General features: G+C 50.6%; 1 protein-coding gene across 1 annotated transcript in view; it reads right to left on the bottom strand.

The window, feature by feature from the left end:
- Positions 1 to 517: 517 nt before the first annotated feature.
- cyp27a3 (cytochrome P450 family 27 subfamily A member 3) overlaps positions 518 to 26,259 on the bottom strand; it is a 112,545-nt gene continuing 86,803 nt past the window's right edge. Inside the window, exons 6-9 of the mRNA XM_070875272.1 lie at positions 24,083 to 24,249; positions 11,150 to 11,231; positions 7,879 to 8,085; positions 518 to 4,922 (exon numbers count right to left, since the gene is read on the bottom strand). Coding sequence (XP_070731373.1) covers positions 4,806 to 4,922; positions 7,879 to 8,085; positions 11,150 to 11,231; positions 24,083 to 24,249 — 573 coding nt within the window. The 3' untranslated portion in view covers positions 518 to 4,805. The remainder of the gene's footprint in view (positions 4,923 to 7,878; positions 8,086 to 11,149; positions 11,232 to 24,082; positions 24,250 to 26,259) is intronic.

Here is a 26,259-nt window from a genome sequence, read left to right as displayed (position 1 = left end):
TTTCCCTACACTTCAGAAAGTATGTCATTAGCTGTAAACAACTTGTAAACATAAGACATAGGAGCAGGAGTAGGCCACCTGGCTCTTCGAGCCTGCTCCACCATTCAATACGATCATGTCTGATTTGATCATGGACTCAGCTCCATTTCCCTGCCTGCTCCCCATAACCCTTTATTCCCTTATCACTTTGGGACTCCTAAAGTCATGAAAGGCGCTATATAAATGCAAGTTCTTTCTTCTGGTCCCCAGTATTCGCTGACCAGCCACAGGTTCATAGAATCATAGAAATTTACAGCACGGAAGGAGGCCATTTCGGCCCATCTTGTCCACACCGGCCCACAAAGAGCTATCCAACCTAATCCCACTTTCCAGCTCTTGGTCCGTAGCCCTGTAGGTTACGGCACTTCAAGTGCACATCCAAGTATTTTTTAAATATGGTGAGGGTTTCTGCCTCTACCACCCTTCCAGACACCCACAACCCTCTGCATAAAGAAATTTCCCCTCAAATCCCCTCTAAACCTTTTATCAATTACTTTAAATCTATGGTCCCTGGTTGTTGACCCCTCTGCTAAGGGAAATAGGTCCGTCCTATCCACTCTGTCCAGCACCCATAATTTTATCCACCTCAACCAGGTCTCCCCTCAGCCTCGGGTTGTTGCTACTTTGACGATGCTTTATCCACCGGCATTAGTTATACAGGTTGAATCTCTCTTATCCGGCATCCTCAGGACCTGGCCTGTGCCAAATAAGGGATTTTGCTGGAAAAGGAAGGTCAGCCTGAGGTCAAGGAGGGGTGTTGCCCCATGTGGGCCCAAAGTGTCGGCGGGCCCCAGAGTCGGAGTGGAGGTCGGCCGTATTCTACGCATGCGCCCCCGGCCATCAGAATCATGCCGGACGAGGGGTGGTGCCGGATAAGGGAAGTCTAACCTGTAGTAGAAAACACCTCACACACATTACAGGTAAATGTACTTCACACGCGTGTATGTTTACCGAACAGACATCAACCATCATTCAGTAACCATGGAAGTGACGCACTCACAATGATTATAAACCAATCACACACTCTCGCTTTCCATTTTACCAACCGATGCGCAAAAGGGTGAAAGGCCACTTACGTAGGCCGTGCGACTATGAGTGCGGAGATCACACGACCAGCGACGGTGTCGATTAATGGCTACTTTTATTTACCAATTCAGAAATGCAGTGAGTCACATCTGGATTCCCAGTTGGTCACACGTGGGGCAGGGGTTAATGCATTAGACTGGGCGAGACATCCCCAGATAGCGCAACTGACAAGATTCCATGAGGACTGGGAGAATTTTGTAATACAGCAGAGGAGGACAAAGGGTTTAATTAGGAGGGGGAAAATAGAATATGAGAGGAAGCTTGCTGGGAACATAAAAACTGACTGCAAAAGCTTCTATAGATTTGTGAAGAGAAAAAGATTAGTGAAAACAAACGTCGGTCCCTTGCAGTCAGATTTAGGTGAATTTATAATGGGGAACAAAGAAATGGTGGGCGAGTTAAACAAGTACTTCACGAAGGAAGACACACCTAACCTTCCGGAAATACTAGGGGACTGAGGGTCTAGTGAGAAGGAGGAACTGAAGGAAATCCTTATAAGGCGGGAAATGGTATTAGGGAAATTGATGGGATTGAAGGCCGATAAATCCCCGGGGCCTGATAGTCTACATCCCAGGGTACTTAAGGAAGTGGCCCTAGAAATAGTGGATGCATTGGTGATCATTTTCCAACAGTCTATCGACTCTGGATCAGTTCCTATGGACTGGAGGGTAGCTAATGTAACACCACTTTTTACAAAAGGAGGGAGAGAGAAAACGGGTAATTATAGACTTGTTAGCTTGACATCAGTAGTGGGGAAAATGTTGGAATCAATTATTAAAGATGAAATTGTAGCACATTTGGAAAGTAGTGACAGGATCGGCCCAAGTCAGCATGGAGTTATGAAAGGGAAATCCTGCTTGACAAATCTTCTAGAATTTTTTGAGGATTGTGATATATTCACAGAGCACATGCACACACAGCTTCCAACATGGCAGGCAGCTCTTTCGGAATACGTCCACATCCACAGCGTGGAGCTACAAACATTACAAGCTTACAGACATTTAGAGAGTCCGGATAAACTAGTCCTTTTCAGAATGGCAGGCAGTGACTAGTGGGGTACCGCAGGGCTCAGTGCTGGGATCCCAGCTATTTACAATATACATTAATGATTTGGATGAGGGAATTGAGTGTAATATCTCCAAGTTTGCAGATGACACTAAGCTGGGTGGCGGTGTGAGCTGTGAGGAGGACGCTAAAAGGCTGCAGGGTGAATTGCACAGGTTAGGTGAGTGAACAAACACGTGACAGATGCAGTATAATGTGGATAAATATGATGTTATCCACTTTGGTGGCAAAAACACAAAGGCAGAATATTATCTGAATGGTGGCAGATTAGGAAAAGGGGAGGTGCAGCAAGACCTGGGTGTCATGGTACATCAGTCATTGAAAGTTGGCATGCAGGTACAGCAGGCGGTGAAGAAGGCAAATGGCATGTTGGCCTTCATAGCTAGGGGATTTGAGTATAGGAGCAGGGACGTCTTACTGCAGTTGTACAGGGCCTTGGTGAGGCCTCACCTGGAATATTGTGTTCAGTTTTGGTCTCCTAATCTGAGGAAGGACATTCTTGCTATTGAGGGAGTGCAGCGAAGGTTCACCAGACTGATTCCTGGAATGGCAAGACTGACATATGAGGAGAGACTGGATCAACTGGGCCTGTATTCACTGGAGTTTAGAAGGATGAGAGGGGATCTCATAGAAACATATAAAATTGTGACGGGACTGGACAGGTTAGATGCAGGAAGAATGTTCCCGATGTTGGGGAAGTCCAGAACCAGGGGACATAGTCTAAGGATAAGGGGTAAGTCATTTAGGACTGAGATGAGAAACTTCTTCACTCAGAGAGTTGTTAACCTGTGGAATTCCCTACCGCAGAGAGTCGTTGATGCCAGTTCATTGGATATATTCAAGAGGGAGTTAGATATGGCCCTTACGGCTAAAGGGATCAAGGGGTATGGGGGGAAAGAGGTAGTGAGGTGAATGATCAGCCATGATCTTATTGAATGGTGGTGCAGTCTCGAAGGGCCGAATGGCCCACTCCTGCACCTATTTTCTATGTTTCTATGCCGCCGGATCTACATAGCAACTGGAAGCTGTGCCACGTTTATTGGTGAGAGCCAGCGGCTGTGCGAAGACATTAAAACAAAAACAATGCAATAAAAGGTGCCCTAACTCTCATAACATTGGCAACCGGCTATCGATCAAATTTCTTTTGGCACACACACACACACAGAGGGGTTATTAAAACATGTAAGGACTTTGCCACAAGTGAACACCGAGGCGGGTACAACACCGACACTCTGGGTAAGTTCAGGAGCGGACGAGCGTTAAAAAAAGGGATAGAGGGAAAAGGTCAGGGCAGGGAATTGGGGAGCTGCGGCCTACTGATTGCCCGATCCCGGGGTTACAGTGAGCCGGGTCTAGCTCCTGCTGCATTGCAGTCTGTGTTGCTCTTGTGCTGTCCCGGCCACGGCGGGAAAGATGGAGTTAAGTTGCGGATCAGCCACGATCTCATTGAATGGTGGAACAGGCTCGAGGGGCTGAGTGGCCTCCTCCTGTTCCTATAAGACCCAATCATGTCTCTGATGATGGACGGGATGAGTGAGTGAGCCCAGCCGTTCCTGCCCGAAAAAAGTGAGGTTAGTGCAAATGGCTAATGGTTGTCGGGATTAGATGCAGGGAAGTCTTGCTACAGCTATACAGGGTATTGGTGAAGCCACACCTGGAATACTGCGTGCAGTTTTGGTTTCCATATTTATGAAAGGATATACTTGCTTTGGAGGCAGTTCAGCGAAGGTTCACTAAGTTGATTCTGGAAATGAGGGGGTTGACTTATGAGGAAAGGTTGAGTAGATTGGGAATTGGAATTCAGAAGAATGAGAGGTGATCTTCTCAAAAGGTATAAGATTATGAGGGGGCTTGACAAGGTGGATGCAAAGAGCATGTTTCCAATGATAGGGGAGACTAGAACTAGAGGGCATGATCTTAGAATAAGGGGCCGCCCATTTAAAACAGAGATGAGGAGGAATTTCTTCTCTCAGAGGGTTGTAAATCTCTGGAATTTGCTGCCTCAGAGAGCTGTGGAAGCTGGGACATTGAATAAATTTAAGACAGAGATAGACAGTTTCTCAACTGATAAGGGGTTATGGGGAGCGGGCAGGGAAGTGGACCTGAGTCCATGATCGGATCAGCCATGATCGTATTAAATGGCGGAGCAGGCTCGAGGGGTCGCGTGGCCTCCTGCTCCTATTTCTTATGTTCTTATGTAGAAGCGACCGACCGATTGAAACATGGACGTTTTAAGTGGTGGGGGCTGTACTTAGTTCGATAATTCAATTCAAACCCCTGTGCCCGCACCCACCACCAAATAAATTGTTATTGGTGCAGCATAAACTAGCAGTCACGCCAACAGCATTGATCGGGGGAGGGGGGGGGTCTCGATTTACCGCAATGTTGACCCCGGGGGAAAGAAAGCTGCCAATGGTGTGTTGGGCCTCTTGTGCTGTGAGATTCAATGAAAGTTACAGAGGGGCTGGTGGAGCGAGGGAGCGATGAGCGGAGGAACCCCCGGAGGTGAATTCATCGCTCCCACGCTCCCCTCCCTCCACGTTGGCCGAGGGTCGTTTCTTGTCACCGCCAGGTGGTGGTTAAAGGGGGCGGGACCGGCGAGGCAGACGAGCGGGTCACTTCCTGTCGATGAACTGCAGGTTGATGGGAGTGCCGGGGAACAGCAGCGTTCTGGTTTTTGCTGTGACCACTTTTCCGGAAGGATCCGGTCTGACTTCGAAGTGTTTGATTAGCTGAAGGGGAGGAAAGGAAAGCAAGTCAGTCAGGAACAGGAGCTAAAGTCAGGCGTTGACAGAGTTTCATTCACGCTCCCAATTAAAGGGAGAATACTTTCCCTTTCCCTACGCTTTATTCGTGATTCCAGTGGTACAGTTCTTTGATCAGCCAGGATCTTGTTGAATGGCGGAGCAGGCTCGAGGGGCTAGATGGCCTACTCCTGTTCCTAATTCTTATGTTCTTATGTTCTCATGTTATCTTTCCACCACCACCCTGCCACCATTTTTCCGACAGTGTAGGACACAATTCTTCAACTTTTGACTACATCTAAATCTAGGCTGACAGTGACAATCCCAGTGCCACTACTGAGGGAATCATCATCATAGGCAGTCCCTCGAAACGAGGATGACTTGCTTCCACGCCAAAAAAAGGGATGAGTTCACAGGTGTTTCAATGAAGGACCTAATACTCCAGGTCCCGAACTGCATCGTGAAGGGTGGAAGATGCCTGTGCGTGGATTTTTTTAACGTGCAGTGCCCGTTGCACACCAGCCACCACACGGGCTCGACAGAGCTAGGCCTTGGTCCGGTGGCAAGGATTAACTGAGGGAGTGCTGCACTGTCGGAGGTGCCGTTTTTCAGATGAGACGTTAAACCGACTCTCCGTCTGCTCTCTCAGGTTGATGTAAAAGATTCCATTGCAATATTTCGAAGCAGGTCGCTCACCACCACCACTACCTTCTCGAGGGCAATGAGGGATGGGCAATAAATGCTGGTCATGGCAGCGATACCCACATCCCGTGAACAAACATAAAAAAAACAGGCGCCCCGGTGTCCTGACCAATATTTATCACTCGACCAACATCGCTAAAAAAATGTCCAGGCCAATAATAAACATCATTGAAGAAAAAAGATGATCTGGTCATTATCACATTGCAGTTTGTGGGAGCTTGCTGTGCAAAATATGGTTGCCGCATTTCCCACCTTACGACAGTACTCCAAAAAGTACTAAATTGGCTGTAAAGGGCTTTGGAACGTCCTGAGGTTGTGAAAGGTGCTATATAAATGCAAGTTCTTTTGTCTGTATGCTCCAGGCAAGCCTCCTCCCACCCCTCTTCGTCCAACCGCATCAGCCTAAGCTGCTAACACCCTCAACACCGCCAGGGTAGGACGCGAACTCCCTCAGGATTATCTGTCCCTAATCTTTTCAGCTCCCTTGATGGCTCTTGGGAGGCGGCGAGTTCGATCCTCGGGATGCGAGGAGTATGCGATCCTGGCCAGGGAGTGAGTGGGGCCAGTGCAATCTCCGCGGGCCTGGGTCACAGATGCCCTCTATAGAACGAGGAGGGACTACATTTCCTTCCCCTGGGTTAGGGCTAGGGCTCTATACCTGGGGGGCGGGGAGGGGGCGGTGTGGGGGTGCAGAGGGGAGAGGGGTCGGAAACAACAGCCTCCCTTGGCGTGAAGATCAGCCACGATCTCATTGAATGGCGGAGCAGGCTCAAGGGGCCGAATGGCCTACTCCCGCTCCTAATTCATTAGGTAAGATCGCCCTTGCGAAACGTACCCGAGTTGGAACCCTCCGGAGGAGGAGGAGGAGGAGAGAAATGCCGTACATGGATTGCATCGTCCCTACATAGGAACAGGAGGAGGCCATTCAGCCCCTCGAGCCTGTTCTGCCATTCAGTTAGATCACGGCTGACCTGTACCTTAACTCCATCCCACTGCCTTGGTTCCGTAACCCTTGACAAAAATCTATCAATTTCAGTTTTGAAATTGTTCAATTGAGCTCCAGCCTTTATAGCTTTCTGGGGGAGAGTTCCCGATTCCCACTGCCCTTTGTGTGAAGAACTGCTTCCTGGTATCGCCCCTGAACGGCCTGGCTCTAATTTTTTAGATTGTGGCCCCTTGTCCTGGACTCCCCCCTCACCAGAAGAGATCATTTTTTTCTATCGGCCCCATCAACGTCATTAATCATCTTAAACACCTCAATTAGTTAACCCCTTAATAGCCTATACTCGAGGGAAGGCACGCCTAGTCTGCACATCCTGCCTTCATAATTTAACCCCTTAAGCCCCAGCATCGTTGTGGTGAATCTGTGCTGCACCACTTCTTCACCGGTAATGTATGCACCTTTGAGTACGCTCACAAGTAGTGCGCCATCTTGGCGTCCAGAGGAGGCAGGGAGGTCCCCAATGGAGTGCTCACTCCGCGGGAGACCTCCCTCTATTTATTGGGGACTTGGCCTGGAGGATGTTGCACGGAGCAGTCCCGTGCAATCGGTTTCTAAGTCGGTTCACGGACTCCCAGGCCGCCTGCAATTTCTGCGGTCTGGAGGAGTCCGTGTTCCACGTGTATGTCGAGTGTGCGAGGTTGCAGCCCCTATTCCATTGTTTGAGGTGGGGTGCTCCTCAAATTCTGGTTGCACTTCAGTCCCACGCTCCTGATCTTTGGGCACCCGGTGCGGAGGGGAGCGGGGCAGGTCGGAGGGCCTCCTTGTCGGACTGCTCCTGGGCATGACCAATGCTGTACACTCACGGCCTTCTGCGAGAGGTGGGCACCGGAGGGACTGCAGTGCATCATCACCCCCGGCAACCAAATTAAAATTTGATTCTTCAACATTAAAAGTTTAATTTGATTACATTTGTCGGTTTTAGTGCCCCTTTAATAAGGGGGGAACTTGATCTTTTGTTTTACTAAAATAGTTGTAGAGTTGGTGCATTCTGAGTGGTTGAGCTAGTCACGTGATGTCCACAAGACTCAATAAAACCCCAACCAGTTGGGTCTCGGTCATCCACGATGAGGTATGCAGTTGTGAGCCGAGTGGACGAACTGGTAATGTGCAGTGTGATTATTAAACCTTTTGTTGATAAACCGACGAGTTCTTAATAGCAACGCGTTGCCGTGAATTCTTCAGCCAAGAACCCACGAAGCAAATACATTACAGCGCGCTGGCGCTCGCTCGCTCGCTTACCCACGAGATCACGCTGTATATTTCCAGCTCCGCCACTCGCTTCCCCAGGCAGCTGCGGGTGCCGAACCCGAAAGGGATGGAGGCGAAAGGATGGGGCTTCTTCTCCTGCCCCTCGCCACGGAGCCAGCGTTCCGGCCGGAAGGTCTGGGGCTGAGTGAAGTTGCCATCTTCCTGAGACACAGCGTAGTGGCACAGGTGGAAGAGGGTCTGGAGTGGAGGCAGCGAGAATTAGTGCATCTTACACGAAGCAGAGAGAAAGAGAGAGCGAGACTAAAGACTTAAATTTTGGGCTAGATTTTCGGCTCTGCTGATTTCGGGGCAGTAATGGCGGCCGTAAAGTTTGCGCCCCGGGAACAGTTTGCGCCTCAGTCAGCAAAATTCATCAGTGTGGGGCGGGGCGCTAAGGGAGGCGTTACACATTTCTCTTCGGGCACTCGGCCGGCTGAGCGAGCCAAAATCCTAAGCGCTCCAAGAGAGGCCTGGGGGAGTTGGTGGAAACCTGGAGAGAAAAAAAAACACCAGAAACATTCCCAATAAATAACTCACAACCTAAGTAGCAAAAAAAAGCCAACCACACTTACCTGAGGTGGACCTTACTGACCTCACTGCGGCCGCTACAGCTCGGAACGCCCGCGTCCACAGGCGGTCCCAGCAGGGGGCGCTACCGGGGCGCTACAGGTCGGGCGGGAGCCAAACATCAAGCCGGTGTCGCAACCAGGGACACTGCACACCGGCTCGCCTCTTCCGGGCGGTGATGCACCTCGCCCCGCCGAAACCGGCCCCCTGAAGCTGGCCGCCTGCCCGGAAGAGCTCACCGCCGCCATTACCGCCCCTCCGGGGCGCTAACAAGGACGGCAGCAAGCCGAAAATCCAGTCCTTAGGCTTCACAGTGGCACTTGGTCCCTGGAATATTTTCAACTTTCCCCCCCCCCCCCAAACAACCTGCATTTATATAGCCTCAAGACGTCCCAAAGCGCTTTACAGCCAATGACGTGTGTTTGAAGTTGAGTCACTGTGTAGGAAACGCGGCAGCTCATTGGCGCACAGCAAGCTCCCACAAACAGCAATGATGTTTGTTGAAGGGATAAATATTGCCCAGGACACCAGAGGGGATAACTCCCTCTGCTCTGCTTCGAAATAGTGCCACGGGATCTTTTACGTCCACCTGAGAGAGCAGACGGGGCCTCCGACAGTGCAGCGCTCTCTCAGCACTGCACTGGGAGTGTCAGCCTGGATTATCTGCTCAAATCTCTGGAGCGGGGCTCGAACTCACCACCTACATAAGCTTTGGAGCGCTTTGGGACGTCCTGAAGTTGCGAAAGTTCGTTCTTTTTTCAGTTGCAAAAAAATTTGGGCGGGTGGCATGGTTACGAATTGGGACAATTTATCTCAAAATGGGTATAAATAGTCCCTGCGCTTCAGTAATAATTTGCGATGTCCCTGTTAAGCTGCGATACCACCCAACCATCAGGAGGTCCCACAAAGACTGCTTGCTGGCTTTAAAATGGAATAAACTGGGCATGTGCGATAATTTGAAGGGGTTGAGCACCCTAAAGATAAATTAGCAGGAACGTTGTTGGTGAGGTATTTTGAGTCATTTTGACGTTGTATTAAGGTACAAGTGTCCTTTTAAATAACAAAAACTTCTGTGCCAAAATCCATCATCACCCTCGGCAACCAAATTTTAATTTGAACCATTATTGTAAAAAGTTAATTTGTTTAATTTGTTGGTTTTAGTATCCCTTTAATAAGGGGGCGCTTGATTTATTGTTTCAACTTAAAATAGTTGTAGGCAAGAGCTCCTCCTCCACTCTGAAAATATCATCTGCCACAGCCAATCACTTTGTGCGTTATAACGAGGTGCACGCGTCAGGCAACACCCCATAGCTACAGAGCCAATGGAAAATCAGGAGATCAAACAGAGAATGAGTAAGGCAACTCATTCTTTTCATTAGGACTAGGATGTATCTTGAAAAAAGACAATCGTCAAGAGTTTAATTTGCCCACAGTTTGAAAAGTGACGTTGATCCGAGAGCATTGCTCTATAACTCTGAGTGTTCCCAAAGCAGATATCAGGATTGTTCCAGTAGAATGGAAATCATTTTGTGCGAAGGGGAAGGGTTGCTTTCTGCTGACAAAATGAATTGGAACAATGAGGAGAAAAGGCATTCGCCAATCACGGACTTCCATCTAAGATGTCTGCCTCTGCTCCAAGTGATGACATTAGTCAGTGCACAGATAGCTCATCAAGGGAAGGACTGACAACTATCACTGCGTGCACAGATAGTTCCAATGGCAAAATGTGAGCGATGTCAATCAGAGTACGGGTATCACCCTGAGTGAGTGGGACTGAGAGACCACAGTCAGTGTACAGATATCTCCTTGAGGGAGGGAGTGAGAGACACCAGTCAGTGTACAGATATCTCCCTGAGTGAGAGGGCACTGAGAGACCCCAGTCAGTGTACAGATATCTCCCTGAGTGAGAGTGACTAAGAGACACCAGTCAGTGTACAGATATCTCTCTGAGTGAGAGGGACTAAGAGACACCAGTCAGTGTACAGATATCTCCCTGAGAGAAAGGGGTCTGAGAGACCCCAGTCAGTGTATAGATATCTCCCGAAGCGAGGGACTGAGAGACGCAAGTCAGTGTACTGATATCTCCCTGAGTGAGAGAGGACTAAGAGATGCCAGTCAGTGTACAGATGTCTCCGTGAGTGGGAGGGAGTGAGACACCAGTCAGTGTACAGATATCTCCCTGAGGGAGGGATTGAGAGACCCCAGTCAGTGTATAGATATCTCCCTAAGCGAGGGACTGAGAGACACCAGTCAGTGTACAGATGTCTCCGTGAGTGGGAGGGAGTGAGACACCAGTCAGTGTACAGATATCTCCCTGAGGGAGGGACTGAGGGACCCCAGTTAGTGTACAGATATCTCCTTGAGGGAGAGGGGAATCAGAGACCCCAGTCAGTGTACAGATATCTCCCTGAGGGAAGGACTGAGAGATACCAGTCAGTGTGCAGATATCTCCCTGAACAAGAGGTCCAATTCAGTGTGATTACCTCCATCCACTCACTAACATACTGGCATATGAAGATTGGTTAGCTTGTGCAGTGGTGGGGTGGGGAGGGGTGGGGAGAGTACTGGAGCCTGGTGCCTGAGTAATCCAGGGGGACGGAGGTTGGAAATTATTTGGGCGGGGATGGGATCTGAATGGTCAAGGATTGGCATTCTACTGAGGCATCTACTCGTAGCTCCTGTAACAAATACTAACGTTTTTAGGGAAGTAATATCCTCCAGCCACCACTTCCTTTTCCACTGTGACCCGAGCGTTGCCAGGGACAACGGGATACATCCTGCATCACAAGAAAGACGAGGGTTAACTACTGTTCGACTAAACACACGGATATGTTCAATTGTGAAGAGAAGTAAGAGGGGATGAGTTATGAGAAAGGACTGGAGAAACTTGGGGCCAGTGAGGAGACATCTGAAAGTTGAGCTTATCGGGATATATAAGACAGTTAAGAGGATGGAAAAAGTTAACCCAGAATAACAACAACTTGCGTCTTTAATGTAGTAAAACGTCCCAAGGCGGATGGAGTATCATGTTGGAAAGTGTGAGATCATGCGCTTTGGCAGAAAAAAATATCAAACAGCAAGTTATTATTTAAATGGAGAAAGATTGCAAAGTGCTGCAGTACAGCGGGACCTGGGGGTATTTGTGCATGAAACACAAAAGGTTAGTATGCAGGTACAGCAAGTGATCAGGAAGGCCAATGGAATCTTGGCCTTTATTGCAAAGGGGATGGAGTATAAAAGCAGGGAAGTCTTGCTACAGCTATACAGGGTATTGGTGAGGCCACACCTGGAATACTGCGTGCAGTTTTGGTTTCCATATTTACGAAAGGATATACTTGCTTTGGAGGCAGTTCAGAGAAGGTTCACTCGGTTGATTCCGGGGATAAGGGGGTTGACTTATGAGGAAAGGTTGAATAGGTTGGGCCTCTACTCATTGAAATTCAGAAAAATGAGAGGTGATCTTATTGAAACATGTAAGATTATGAGGGGGCTTGACAAGGTGGATGCAGAGAGGATGTTTCCACTCATAGGGGAGACTAGAACTAGAGGGCATCATCTTAGAATAAGGGGCCGCACATTTAAAACTGAGATGAGGAGACATTTCTTCTCTCAGAGGGTTGTGGATCTGTGGAATTCACTGTCTCAGAAAGCTGTGGAAGCTGGGTCATTGAATAAATTTAAGACAGAAATGGCAAACATTTAAAGATCACATGGATGAAATTCAGCAATTGTACATCCCTGTCTGGAGTAAAAATAAAACACGGAAGGTGGCTCAATCATGGCTAACAAGGGAAATTAAGGATAGTGTTAAATCCAAGGAAGAGGCATATAAATTGGCCAGAAAAAGCAACAAACCTGAGGACTGGGAGAAATTTAGAATTCAGCAGAGGAGTACTAAGGGTTTAATTAAGAGGGGGAAAATAGAGAACGAGAAGAAGCTTGCCGTGAACATAAAAACTGACTGCAAAAGCTTCTATAGATAGGTGAAGAGAAAAAGATTAGTGAAGACAAATGTAGGTCCCTTGCAGTCGGACTCAGGTGAATTTATAATGGGGAACAAAGAAATGGCAGACCAATTGAACAAATACTTCGGTTCTGTCTTCACGAAGGAAGACACAAATAACCTTCCAGAAATACTAGGGGACCGAGGGTCTAGTGAGAAGGAGGAACTGAAGGATATCCTTATTAGGCGGGAAATTGTGTTCGGGAAATTGATGGGATTGAAGGCCGAAAAATGCCTGGGGCCTGATAGTCTGCATCCCAGAGTACTTAAGGAAGTGGCCCTAGAAATAGTGGATGCATTGGTGATCATTTTCCAACAGTCTATCGACTCTGGATCAGTTCCTATGGACTGGAGGGTAGCTAATGTAACACCACTTTTTAAAAAGGGAGGGAGAGAGAAAGCGGGTAATTATAGAGCGGTTAGCCTGACATCAGTAGTGGGGAAAATGTTGGAATCAATTATTAAGGATGAAATAGCAGTGCATTTGGAAAGCAGTGACAGGATCGGTCCAAGTCAGCATGGATTTATGAAGGAGAAATCCTGCTTGACAAATCTTCTGGAATTTTTTGAGGATGTAACTAGTAGAGTGGACAAGGGAGAACGAACCAGTGGATGTGGTGTATTTGGACTTTCAAAAGGCTTTTGACAAGGCCCCACACACGAGATTGGTGTGCAAAATCAAAGCACATAGTATTGGAGATAATAGAAACATAGAAACATAGAAAATAGGTGCAGGAGTAGGCCATTCGGCCTTTCTAGCCTGCACCACCACTCAATGAGTTCATGGCTGAACATGCAACTTCAGTACCCAATTCCTGCTTTCTCGCCATACCCCTTGATCCCCCCTAGTAGTAAGGACTACATCTAACTCCTTTTTGAATATATTTAGTGAATTGGCCTCAACAACTTTCTGTGGTAGAGAATTCCACAGGTTCACCACTCTCTGGGTGAAGAAGTTTCTCCTCATCTCGGTCCTAAATGGCTTACCCCTTATCCTTAGACTGTGACCCCTGGTTCTGGACTTCCCCAACATTGGGAACATTCTTCCTGATGTGGATAGAGAACTGGTTGGCAGACAGGAAGCAGAGAGTCGGGATAAACGGGTCCTTTTCAGAATGGCAAGCAGTGACTAGTGGGGTGCTGCAGAGTTCAATGCTGGGACCCCAACTCTTTAAAATATACATCAATGATTTGGATGAAGGAATTGAGTGTAATATCTCCAAGTTTGCAGATGACACTAAACTGGGTGGCGGTGTGAGCTGTGAGGGGGACGCTAGGAGGCTACAGGGTGATTTGGACAGGTTAGGTGAGTGGGCAAATGCATGGCAGATGCAGTATAATATGGATAAATGTGAGGTTATCCGCTTTGTGGGCAAAAACACGAAGACAGAATATTATCTGAATGGCGGCAAATTAGGAAAAGGGGAGGTGCAACGAGACCTGGGTGTCATGGTTCATCAGTCATTGAAAGTTGGCATACAGGTACAGCAGGTGGTGAAGAAGGCAAATGGCATGTTGGTCTTTATAGCTAGTGGATTTGAGTATAGGAGCAGGGAGGTCTTACTGCAATTGTACAGGGCCTTGGTGAGGCCTCACCTGGAATATTGTGTTCAGTTTTGGGTCTCCTAATCTGAGGAAGGACGTTCTTGCTATTGAGGGAGTGCAGCGAAGGTTCACCAGACTGATTCCTGGGATGGCAGGACTGACATATGAGGAGAGATTGGATCAACTGGGCCTTTATACACTGGAGTTTCGAAGGATGAGAGGGGATCTCATAGAAACATATAAGATTCTGATGGGAAGGGTACAGGTTAGATGCGGGTCGAATGTTGGGGAAGTCCAGAACTAGGGGACACAGTCTAAGGTAAGGGGTAGACCATTTAGGACTGAGATGAGGAGAAACTTCTTCACTCAGAGAGTTGTTAACCTGTGGAATTCTCTACCGCAGAGAGTTGTTGATGCCAGTTCTTTGGATATATTCAAGAGGGAGTTAGATATGGCCCTTACGGCCAAAGGGATCAAGGGGTATGGAGAGAAAGCCGGAAAGGGGTACTGAGGGAATGATCAGCCATGATCTTATTGAGTGGCGCTGCAGGCTCGAAGGGCCGAATGGCCTACTCCTGCACCTATTTTCTATGTTTCTATGAAATAGATAGTTTCTTAAATGCTAAGGGAATAAAGGGTTATGGAGAGCAGGCAGGGAAGTGGACCTGAGTCGTGATCAGATCAGCCATGATCGTATTAAATGGTGGAGCAGGCTCGAGAGGCCGTATGGCCTACTCCTGCTCCTATTTCTTATGTTCTTATGTAAGGCGCTTCATGGGAGCGTAATCAGATAAGAATTTGACAGCGAGCCACTTAAGGACAGATGGTAGATCCTAAAGGGGGAAAGAGAAGTAGAGAGGCGGAGAGGTTTAGAGAGCCAATTCTAGAGCTTGGGGCCGAGGCAGCTAAAGGCACGGCCGCCAATGGTGGAGCGATTCAAAATGGGCATGCTCAAGGGGCCAGAAACTTGGGAGTAAAACTAAAGTTAGAGGATCAAGTTGGCAAAGGTTAATTTTAGTACAGACAATGAGGAAATTCATCTTCACACAATATGGGGTAACGTTGACTTTGGAGAATAGTGTTACAGTCGATGAAGTATTTTTTGAAGTGCAGTCATTGTTATAATGTGGGAAACACGGCAGCCAATTTGCGCACAGCAAGCTCCCACGAACAACAATGTGATAACGGACAGATATTCTGTATTTTTTTAGTGATGTTAATTAAGGGATAAATATTGGCCTGGACACCGGGGATAACTCCCCTGCTCTTCTTCGAAATAATGCCATGGGATCTATTACCTGATCGTAACCACGGGGTCTCGGTTTAACGTCTCATCCGAAAGATGAGAAGATTCTCCCCCTTTCCCATCCCCCATAAAATAGAGGTTGACAATGAAACAGAGAGGAATCCTGGTAAAACTGGGTTGTACTCAGGATATTAAGGGGAACAGATAAGGGAGATAGAGAGAAACTATTTCCGCTGGTTGGGGATTCGAGGACAAGAGGGCATAGTCTAAAAATTAGAGCCAGGCCTTTCAGGAGTGAAATTAGGAAGCACGTCTACACACATGGGGCGAGACTTTCCACTTCACCATCGCTGGTGCCCATATATCGCCCAAAAAGAGCTGCTATCGCCCAAAAATGGAAAAGTTGGGACACATCGCCGAGCTTGTCGCCGACACATTGCCCGGCGCAATTTTCGGCTCACATCACCGAGGTGATTGCTGAGGTCATCGCCCAGCCCAACTTTCGGCACATCGCTGGCCAAGAACATCGCTGGAGGATAGTTGCTCTTGCCTGGCCTTCCTCGCAGTCCTCGGCACTACGGACACCATTTAGAACGTCGGAGGAAGAGAGGAGGCCTCTTATACAGGGGCTTAGAGAGTTTGTGAATGACTGATGGGCCTTTTAAAGATAGATACACTCACAATTAGACGTTTTCTTATATCCATATAAATAAGTGACGTTTCATACTTACTTGGTCTGGCCTGGACATTGTTTAACAACAGTTGCACTAATGTTCTATTTTAACTTACGTTATTAGCAGACACTGCACAACAATTGCAAAGTGAAATAAAATGGTTTTAATAAAATGACAAATTTTTAATGTAATTTTTCAATTGCAGACACCAAAACACCCTCCCACCCCACTCCCCAACCAACCCCCCCCCCCCCCCGACACCCCAACAGTGAAACGCCAACACCAACAATAAATGTGAACAATATTAAAAAGAGTGCACCCCCCCCCCCCTACCTGCGGCCACGTTTCCCTCCAGATTCTGAAGCCCCCCCACCCCCCCCCAGGTCGTTGCCTCACCCATCATTTTGGTCCCCGGGTGCTGCTGCGAAGCCGGCGTGCAGTGGGCAATGGCAAGACTTCCTGCCGTGGTGGGGGACATGCTGGGACGATCGCTTGTTGGGGGGGCTGTTGGCGGGGAATCCAAAACAGTGGGGGGGATCGCCTTCCGAGTCAGGAGGTGATGCAACCCCCGACCCACCCGTGTGCCGGTGCTTGTGGTCACGGGAGCTCGGGGTGCAGCGCCATGTACCGCCAAGAACGCATGCCGCATGGCATGGTCGGAGGCGGAGATTCCACGCAGCTCCAGGGTCATCTGCTGCGTCGCCTCCGCTTGGCGAGCAGACGCCCGGGAGAATTCCTGCGTGGACCCCACAAGCACCTGGAGCTGCTCGCGCTGGATCGCGACAGACTCCGCGCACGGTCGTGCCGGGCGCTCCACGCGGTCATCCAGGGTAGGCCTTTGCTCAAGCCGCTGACCCGGCCTCCGTGGGGTCTGCGACAGCACCAATGTGCCCCCTCGGCGTCGCCAAATGCACGCCGCTTGTTTCCGCTACCTCCTCAGCTGGGATCCCCGTCGTGGCCGCAGGTTCCCCAGACAGAGGGATGCAAGGGGCATCCTCCTCTGCCTCCGGGTATTCCTGCTCCTCCTCGGGCTCGGTGCTTTCCTCTTCTTCACCACCCGTGGTGAATGACACATGCAGTGGGTCAGGTCCATGTGAGCGTCTGTCCTCCCGTTGCGCCTCTGGAGCTGGTAAAGCTGCAAGACACAATTGAGATTATTAGAGCAGAGAGCATTGTTGCACCGCGCTGACATACGTAGGAGGAACAGCACTCATCCCATCAATGTGGCAGAGAAAACGTTACATATTAATGCATCAGATGGTGGTATCTATGGCAGTACATCTATGTGGAAATCCCTTTGCCAGAGAGCTGTGGAGGCTGGATCAGTCACAGATAGGCTGAGTGATAAGGGAGTGAGGGTTTATGGGGTGCGGACAGAGAAGGGGACGGATGCCCAGATGGACTGCTCGTATGGTCTTATGTTGTCAACCTGAGCGTGGCAGAGAGTCGCACAGAGGTTGCATGCATAACATGACATCATTCGTCTATGATATGAGAATGAAATGATGTCACATAGCTCTTACACTGCTTGACACATTACTCACGTGGCGCATGCAATGGTCCGGCAACACCACGGCTGGTGACCGCTCGACTGTGGGCCCCCACTAGTGCCGCAGCACGTTCCTCCAGGTCGCTCAGTGGCTGTATTACAGCAGGGCCTCCCCCGGTGCACCTCTACAGAGCCCGATTATGAGATAGCTTCCTCTGCGAACGTGAATAGAGTATGGCATAAGCTACTTGACTAAGTTATGTCATTTCTACACAACAGTTTCAAACGTTACATGCTAATAGGGATTGTGTTCACAATTCAATGACAGTAGCTGATGTCCAAAAGTGTCCCAGGCCAGACAGTGAGCAAAGGCTGCTCTCCCTGCTGGGTCCCTGTGTAAGTGACAGCAGCTAGAGAGACTTAAAACGGGCACCGGTTCATGGCCCTGTCCAGTTCTTAGCGGGGATGATATATGTTGTATAAGTTAGAATAACAAGCTTACATTCAATCCAGGAGAATTACCGTTATAATTGTTATGTATGTAAACCTTACCAAAATATAAGACTTGCCACTAGGGGGCACACCTGTGGGAGACTTAAGGGTCACCTGTGCCCCCTGGGGCAAGCAGGTATAAAAGGGAATTCACCATGCTGCTTCCTCACTCTGGAGTCTGAATAAAGAGACCAAGGTCACAACAGTTTGAGCTTGCGATATAGTCCTGTGGATTTATTCTGAACATAACAAATTGGCGACGAGTAACAGATCACGAACTTTCACACGGTGATGGCTGCCGTTAGTATTCTTGAGAGATTTGTTGAGGGTGAAGATTGGGAAGCCTTCATTGAGCACCTCGACCAGTACTTTGTGGTCAACGAATTGGACACGGCTGAAACAAGAGATCAAGCGCAGGGCGATTCTCCTCACCATATATGGATCAGCCCTCCGAGGGCCAGAACGTGGCAAGTTTTGTCGCCGACCTAAGACGCCTTGCGGGGAAGTGTGACTTTGCAGGATCCTTCAGGGAAATGTTGCGGGACTTTTTCGTGCTTGGAATTGGCCACGAGGTCATCCTTCGCAAACTGCTGTCTGCTGTATCTCTAGATCTGAGTAAGTCCATCACGATAGCCCAGGCCTTCATATCCATGAGCGATAACACGAAACAGATATCTTCACAGAATCGAAGCTCACCGGCAAGCACCGTGCACAAAATAATGTTTTCAGCAGGCAGAACGGCACAGGGCAGGGCCCACACGATTGCAGAGGCCAGACCGAGGCCTAGAGTGACTCAGAGTCCGCCGTGGGGCGTGAATGCGTATCCATTAGCACCATGTTGGCGCTGCGGGCGCAGCCATAGAGCTCATCAATGTCGATTCAAGCCCTATGTGTACAAGGGCTGTGGAACAATGGGGCACCTCCAGCGAATGTGCAAACGATCTCTGACTCACCACGTGGCAGAGCCAGCAGAGGATGACCGATCCGGCAAGGATCACGATGAACTAGCAGGACCTGAGGATGAAGAGGAAGTAGATGGGATACACACCTTCACCACCAAAAGCCCTCCGATAATGTTAAAAGTTGAATTTAACGGCACTGCAGTCTCCATGGCACTAGACACGGGGGCGAGTCGATCAGTTATGAGCCAGAAGGCATTCGAGAGGCTGTGGGGCGACAAAGCACAGCGACCCAAGCTGGTCCCGATTCAGGCAAAGCTGCGCTCTTACATCAAGGAACTGATACCAGTTATTGGTAGTGCGGACATAAGAGCATTCCATGAGGGAGCAGTGCACGATTTACCACTGTGGATTGTTTCAGGTGATGGGCCAATGCTGCTTGGTAGGAGGTGGATGAGGAAGATTCGATGGAACCGGGAAGACCTCTGCGTACCTTCTCCCGCAAACGAGGTCTCCCCTTCGCAAAGGCGGAGCAAACCCCCACCTTCAGCTGAACCAGGCATCGAAGTGCAGACCCATTTGCAGATCCCCGAGGCACAGGCCGCTCAACACGACCACGAGGAGGTAAAGGTCAACCGAGCAGCGGTACAGGCGCGGTACCCAGCACCCGAAGCCGACGACCTCTTCGAAATGATGGAAGAGGCTCCAGGTCGACCATGCAGAGTGGGACTCCGGCCAAAATGATCCAAATGCGTCTTCCCGACGCCAGAGGCAAAATACCTGGGGAGGAAGATCATGGCAGTCGGCATCACGGACACGGGACGAGAGTGCGTCCAGACCACGGGACGAGAGTGCGTCCAGACCACGGGACGAGAGAGCGTCCAGACCACGGGACGAGAGAGCGTCCAGACCACGGGACGAAGGGGCGTCCAGACCACGGGACGAAGGGGCGTCCAGACCACGGGACGAGAGAGCGTCCAGACCACGGGACGAGAGAGCGTCCAGACCACGGGACGAGAGAGCGTCCAGACCACGGGACGAAGGGGCGTCCAGACCATGGGACGAGAGAGCGTCCAGACCACGGGACAAGATAGCGTCCAGACCACGGGACGAGAGAGCGTCCAGACCACGGGACGAGAGAGCGTCCAGACCACGGGACGAGAGAGCGTCCAGACCACGGGACAAGATAGCGTCCAGACCACGGGACGAGAGAGCGTCCAGACCACGGGACGAGAGAGCGTCCAGACCACGGGACGAAGGGGCGTCCAGACCACGGGACAAGATAGCGTCCAGACCACGGGACGAAGGGGCGTCCAGACCACGGGACGAGAGAGCGTCCAGACCACGGGACGAGAGAGCGTCCAGACCACGGGACGAGAGAGCGTCCAGACCACGGGACGAAGGGGCGTCCAGACCACGGGACGAGAGAGCGTCCAGACCACGGGACGAGAGAGCGTCCAGACCACGGGACGAGAGAGCGTCCAGACCACGGGACGAAGGGGCGTCCAGACCATGGGACAAGAGAGCGTCCAGACCACGGGACAAGATAGCGTCCAGACCACGGGACGAGAGAGCGTCCAGACCACGGGACGAGAGAGCGTCCAGACCACGGGACGAGAGAGCGTCCAGACCACGGGACGAGAGAGCGTCCAGACCACGGGACAAGATAGCGTCCAGACCACGGGACGAGAGAGCGTCCAGACCACGGGACGAGAGAGCGTCCAGACCACGGGACGAAGGGGCGTCCAGACCACGGGACAAGATAGCGTCCAGACCACGGGACGAAGGGGCGTCCAGACCACGGGACGAGAGAGCGTCCAGACCACGGGACGAGAGAGCGTCCAGACCACGGGATGAGAGAGCGTCCAGACCACGGGACGAAGGGGCGTCCAGACCACGGGACGAGAGAGCGTCCAGACCACGGGACGAGAGAGCGTCCAGACCACGGGACGAGAGAGCGTCCAGACCACGGGACGAAGGGGCGTCCAGACCACGGGACGAGAGAGCGTCCAGACCACGGGACGAGAGAGCGTCCAGACCACGGGACGAAGGGGCGTCGAGACCACGGGACGAGAGAGCGTCCAGACCACGGGACGAGAGAGCGTCCAGACCACGGGACGAGAGAGCGTCCAGACCACGGGACGAAGGGGCGTCCAGACCACGGGACGAGAGAGCGTCCAGACCACGGGACGAAGGGGCGTCCAGACCACGGGACGAAGGGGCGTCCAGACCACGGGACGAGAGAGCGTCCAGACCACGGGACGAAGGGGCGTCCAGACCACGGGACGAGAGAGCGTCCAGACCACGGGACGAGAGAGCGTCCAGACCACGGGACGAAGGGGCGTCCAGACCACGGGACGAGAGAGCGTCCAGACCACGGGACGAGAGAGCGTCCAGACCACGGGACGAGAGAGCGTCCAGACCACGGGAGGTTGCCGCAACGGAACGGAGGAATGCGTCGCCCAGCAAGAAAGATGACTGGGTTTGGGGCAAAGGTAAAGGAGCGGCCGCTGTGAAGGCCAGGAACCCACTACGCTCCAATAAATTGTGTGCACTATGTAACCCCTGTGAGCAGTCTTTTGCGGCAAATGATGTACCATTATATGTGGTTGGGGGTACCTTACAACAAGCCAAAGTAGCGGGCGAGCACCAACCAGTCGTATATGTATCGGACAAAGTATTCGGAGCAAGTGAGATGTTACCGCACGGGGTCGGGAGTGTTGTGCGGCAAGCAAAAGTAGCGGGCGAGCCCCAAACGATTGAACATGTATCCAATAAGTTAAACAAAGCAACAGCCTGTGTTCACGGGACTAAAGAGGGTCCCAATATGTGCTCGAGTCAGACAAGCTGCTCATCCCACAAGCTTGGGAGAGCAGAGGCACCATTATCGATGGGTTGTTTCAAGAATGTCCAACACTGTCTGTGCACTGTAACATGATCTGCCACGGGCCAGGCACTGAGAGCGGCACTAATGCTCTCAGTTGGCCACCATTGCCCGCCACCGGAGTGGAAACGGCGCAGCCTGCAGACCCACTTGCGGTCGTGGAAGTGCTAGAAAGCGAGGGGTCAACCGTAACGGCCCCCCAGCTTAGGACCTGGACCAGCCAGGATCCCATTTATCCACCTGCCAAAGGTGAACTGCTAGACGGGATGTGGCAACCTATCCGTCGCAGAGACAAAAGACCCATCCCTACGGTGTAAAGTAAGGCAGGGCGGCTACACACAGTCGGTGGTCTGGAGCCCCCATACTACGGCCCAAGGTCCAGAGGGACCACTAGGCCGCCTGCCACTACCGAAAGTCTCAAGGCCATTGTGGCCATCCTGGGCTTGCCAGACCTCAGGGTCAGCGACAATAGCCCGGAGCAGGCAGTCCAAATCACTAAACCTAGCACCACGCGTGTCACGGTAGACTCCCTACAGACCCGGCTATCCTGGGTGCTACGCAGTCACCAGACAGAATCACTCAGAACCGAGCCTTCCGTATGCCATCAGCAGAGAATGCACCATGATCGCACGACCCCTCCACGCGACATCACAATAAGTGATGTAGACCATGTTCAAGGCCCCAGTTGGGCTGCTAGCACTGTATTAGCCAAGGCGGGGAATGGAGTGCATGTGATGAAAACGGATCGTTTGATAGTGAAACCATGTACTGGACTAACGAGCAAAGCATTTGGACAAGACCAAACTGCGAACTACAGATAACCAGGAACCGCTGTGAGATGACCTGACCCCCAGCGACCCACTAACACGATCAACTTCCCCGTCAACCACCACGTCAGGACTTCAACCCAGGCGATCAACTCGGGGACGTGGGGCACCAGATCGCCTCAACTTGCACATAAGACTTTGGGGGGAGTGATGTTATGTACGTATGTAAACCTCACCAATATGTAAGACGTGTCACTAGAGGGCACACCTGTGGGAGACCTAAGGGTCAGCTGTGCACCCATTTGGCAAGCAGGTATAAAAGGGGATGCTCCATGCTGCTTCCTCACTCTAGAGTCTGCATAAAGAGACCAAGGTCACAACAGTTTGAACTTGCGATATAGTCCTGTGGATTTATTCTGAACATAACAATAATGATTATTATACGTAGAACGTGCATCATTAAAATATAAAGTCGTACTTACTCTTGCTGAAGCAACGAGGCTGTTCCAGCGTTAGCGGCACTGGTCGGAGCCCCTGGGTTGTGGGACACAGACGAGATGACCTCGGCTATCTCGCCCCATAACCTGAGGTACGCCCATGGTGCTGGTTTCCCACCAGGCTCCCCCCCCCCGGTCAATTGGGCCCAGCGGGAGTGCACCTCCACCACGAGGGCCTCGTTGGCCTCTTCGGAGAAGGGTTTAGCCCTCTTCCTCCCCGTCTCCACATCTCTCCCGCTTTCATCGCTGTCAGACGTATTTCTCTGTCTTTCTTTCTTTCTTTCTTTCTCTCTCTCTCTCTCTCTCTCTCTCTCTTTTCTCTCACCTCTCTGTCCCTGCCTTCCTCCTCTCTCTCCATCTCTCTCTCTCCTCTCTCCATCTCTCTCCCCCTTCTGTGCGTGTGTGGATGACCCCTGACCTCCCGAAACATGGGAAAACATGGCCAACCAAAGCAAAAAATTTGCGTACCCTTCGCCATCGCCGGGTTATCGCCGGGCGATGTGGCATCGTTGGGCTATCGCTTCGCCCATTTCACATCGCCGGGTTATCGCTGGGCGATGTGACATCATTGGGCTATCGCTTCGCCCATTTCACATCGCCGGGCTATCGCCGAGCCAAAAATTGCGATCCAAAAAAATGGGCGATGTTCCAGCGATCATGAAGGCTGCAACATCACTAAGGCTGGAACATCGCCCATTGTTTGGGCCATAGCGAACAAAGTGGAAAGTCTAGCCCAACGGGTGATAGAAGTTTGGAACTCACTTCCACAAATGAGCAATTGATGCTAGATCAAGTGTTAATTTTAAATCGGAGATTAATAGATTTTTGTTAACCAAAAGCATGAAGGGATACGGGGCAAAGGCGGGTATATGGATTTCGGTTGGAGATCAGCCATGATCTCATTGAATGGCGGAGCAGGCTCGAGGGGCTGAATGGCCTCCTCCTGCTCCTATGTTACTCTCCTCCACAAACCCCCACCCCCCCGCCACCCACAGCTCAAGCAGAAAACTCTTTTTCAACACTCCCACGTCCCAGGAATTTGGGGGCCAATAACTCCAGAAGAAGAGGAGAAAGATGGCAAAAGCGAGAGAAGCAAAGCAGGAAGCAGAGGGTGTCGAAAGCCATGTCCCACCGAAGGGTCTCTTTGGTCACCGCCTTTAACAGGGGCATGCTGGCAAAATCCTTGGCTTCCGGCATTCGGTCGCCGGGACAAACACTGCTGACTTCTTCGTAGAGCTGCTGCTGAATGGATGGCTCCCGGGCCAGGTTGTACAGGATCCAAGAGGTTGTGTTGGAGGTCTGAAAGACAGGAGGAGATTCCTTCACTGTTGTGATATATCCTGACGACATCACGAACAAACACACGCTACAAGATGGCTCCAATACAGAAACCTGTCATCATGTGACTTTGGCACGTGATCCTTTATTATTCAACACCGCCTCCAGTACGCCAGTGCAGCCTTCGGCTGCCTGAGGAAAAGAGTGTTTGAGGACCAGGGCCTCAAATCTGCCACCAAGCTCATGGTCTACAGGGCTGTAGTAATACCCGCCCTCCTGTATGGCTCAGAGATGTGGACCATGTACAGTAGACACCTCAAGTCATTGGAGACATACCACCAACAATGTCTCTGCAAGATTCTACAAATCCCCTGGGAGGACAGACGCACCAACATTAGCGTCCTTGATCAGGCCAACATCCCCAGCATTGAAGCACTGACCACACTTGATCATCTCCGCTGGGCAGGCCACATAGTTCGCATGCCAGTCATGAGACTCCCAAAGCAAGCCCTCTACTCGGAACTCGTCCACGGCAAACGAGCCAAAGGTGAGCAGAGGAAACGTTACAAGGACACCCTCAAAGCCTCCCTGATAAAGTGCAACATCCCCACCGACACCTGGGAGTCCCTGGCCAAAGACTGCCCTAAGGGGAGGAAGAGCATCCAAGAGGGCGCTGAGCACCTCGAGTCTCGTCGCTGAGAGCATGCAGAAATCAAACACAGGCAGCGGCAAACCAGTCCCACCCACCCTTTCCCTCAACAACTATCTGTCCCACCTGTGACAGGGACTGTGGTTCTTGTATTGGACTGTTCAGCCACCTAAGGACTCATTTTTAGAGAGGAAGCAAGTCTTCCTCGATTCCGAGGGACTGCCTATGATGATGATGATTTACATCAGTGGTTGCATTACCACAGTAGCCCACCAGGGGAGCTCTATATTACAACTATAGACCAGCAGAGCTAAAGGGACATCCTATGCTGCACACAATAGATCAGAGATCAATCCTGTGCTACATACCAGGGCCAGAGAGATCTCCGGGACTAGCTCCGGTCGCCCAAATGGGTCAGAGAGGAATTTCCCAGATTTTTTTCCCCAAATTGCCCTGGGTTTTTTTAATCTGTTTTTTTTGCCTCTCTCAGAAAGTCACATGGTTTCGGGTGGGGTGGAGTGTATAAGTTGTGATACACAAGGTATCACAATTGTGTGGGACAGGCTCGATGGACCAGAGGATCTATACCTGTCCGTCATTGTTCGTATGTTCGTACCAGTAGAATAGCAGGGAATCCTGTGCTATATACCAGGATAACATAAGAACATAAGAAGTAGGAGCAGGAGTAGGCCATTCGGCCCCTCAAGCCTGCTCCACCATTCAATAAGATCAGGGCTGATCTTCAACCTCAACTTCACTTTCCTGAACTATCCCCATATCCCTTGATTCCAAGGGGGTTGGAGTATAATATTCAAAAACATATTGACCTCTGTCTTGAATATACTCAACGACTGAGCCTCCACAGCCCTCTGAGGCAGAGAACTCCAAAGATTCGCCACCCTCTGAGTGAAGAAATTCCTCCTCATCTCAGTCTTAAATAGCCGACCCCTTATTCTGAGACTGTGCCCCCTGGTTCTAGACTCCCCAGCCAGGCAAAACAGCCTCTGAGCATCTGTCCTGTCAAGCCCTCTAAGAATGTTATACTATTCAATAAGATCACCTCTCATTCTTCTAAACTCCAGAGAATATAGGTCCACTCAACTCAATCTCTCCTCATAGGACAACCCTCTTGTTATGTATGTAAACCTGCAATTACCATGTCTAACCACCAGAGGGCTAATCCCCTGGAGTCCCAAGGGATCCCACAATCCCTTGGGAACACCTGTATATAAGGAGGCCTCACAGGCTGGAGAGGCACTCAGAGATCTGTAATAAAGGACTACAGTCACACTTACTTTGAGCTTGCAGTATCTAGTCTGACTCTTTATCCAAGACATAACATCTCTCATCCTCGTAATCAATCTGGTGAACCTACCATGTAA

The sequence above is a fragment of the Pristiophorus japonicus genome, chromosome 3, assembly GCF_044704955.1.
Source record: "Pristiophorus japonicus isolate sPriJap1 chromosome 3, sPriJap1.hap1, whole genome shotgun sequence".
NCBI classification, from domain to species: domain Eukaryota; kingdom Metazoa; phylum Chordata; class Chondrichthyes; family Pristiophoridae; genus Pristiophorus; species Pristiophorus japonicus.
The sequence above is the reverse complement of the archived record's forward strand: the minus strand, read 5'-3'. Positions and strand labels throughout refer to the sequence as shown.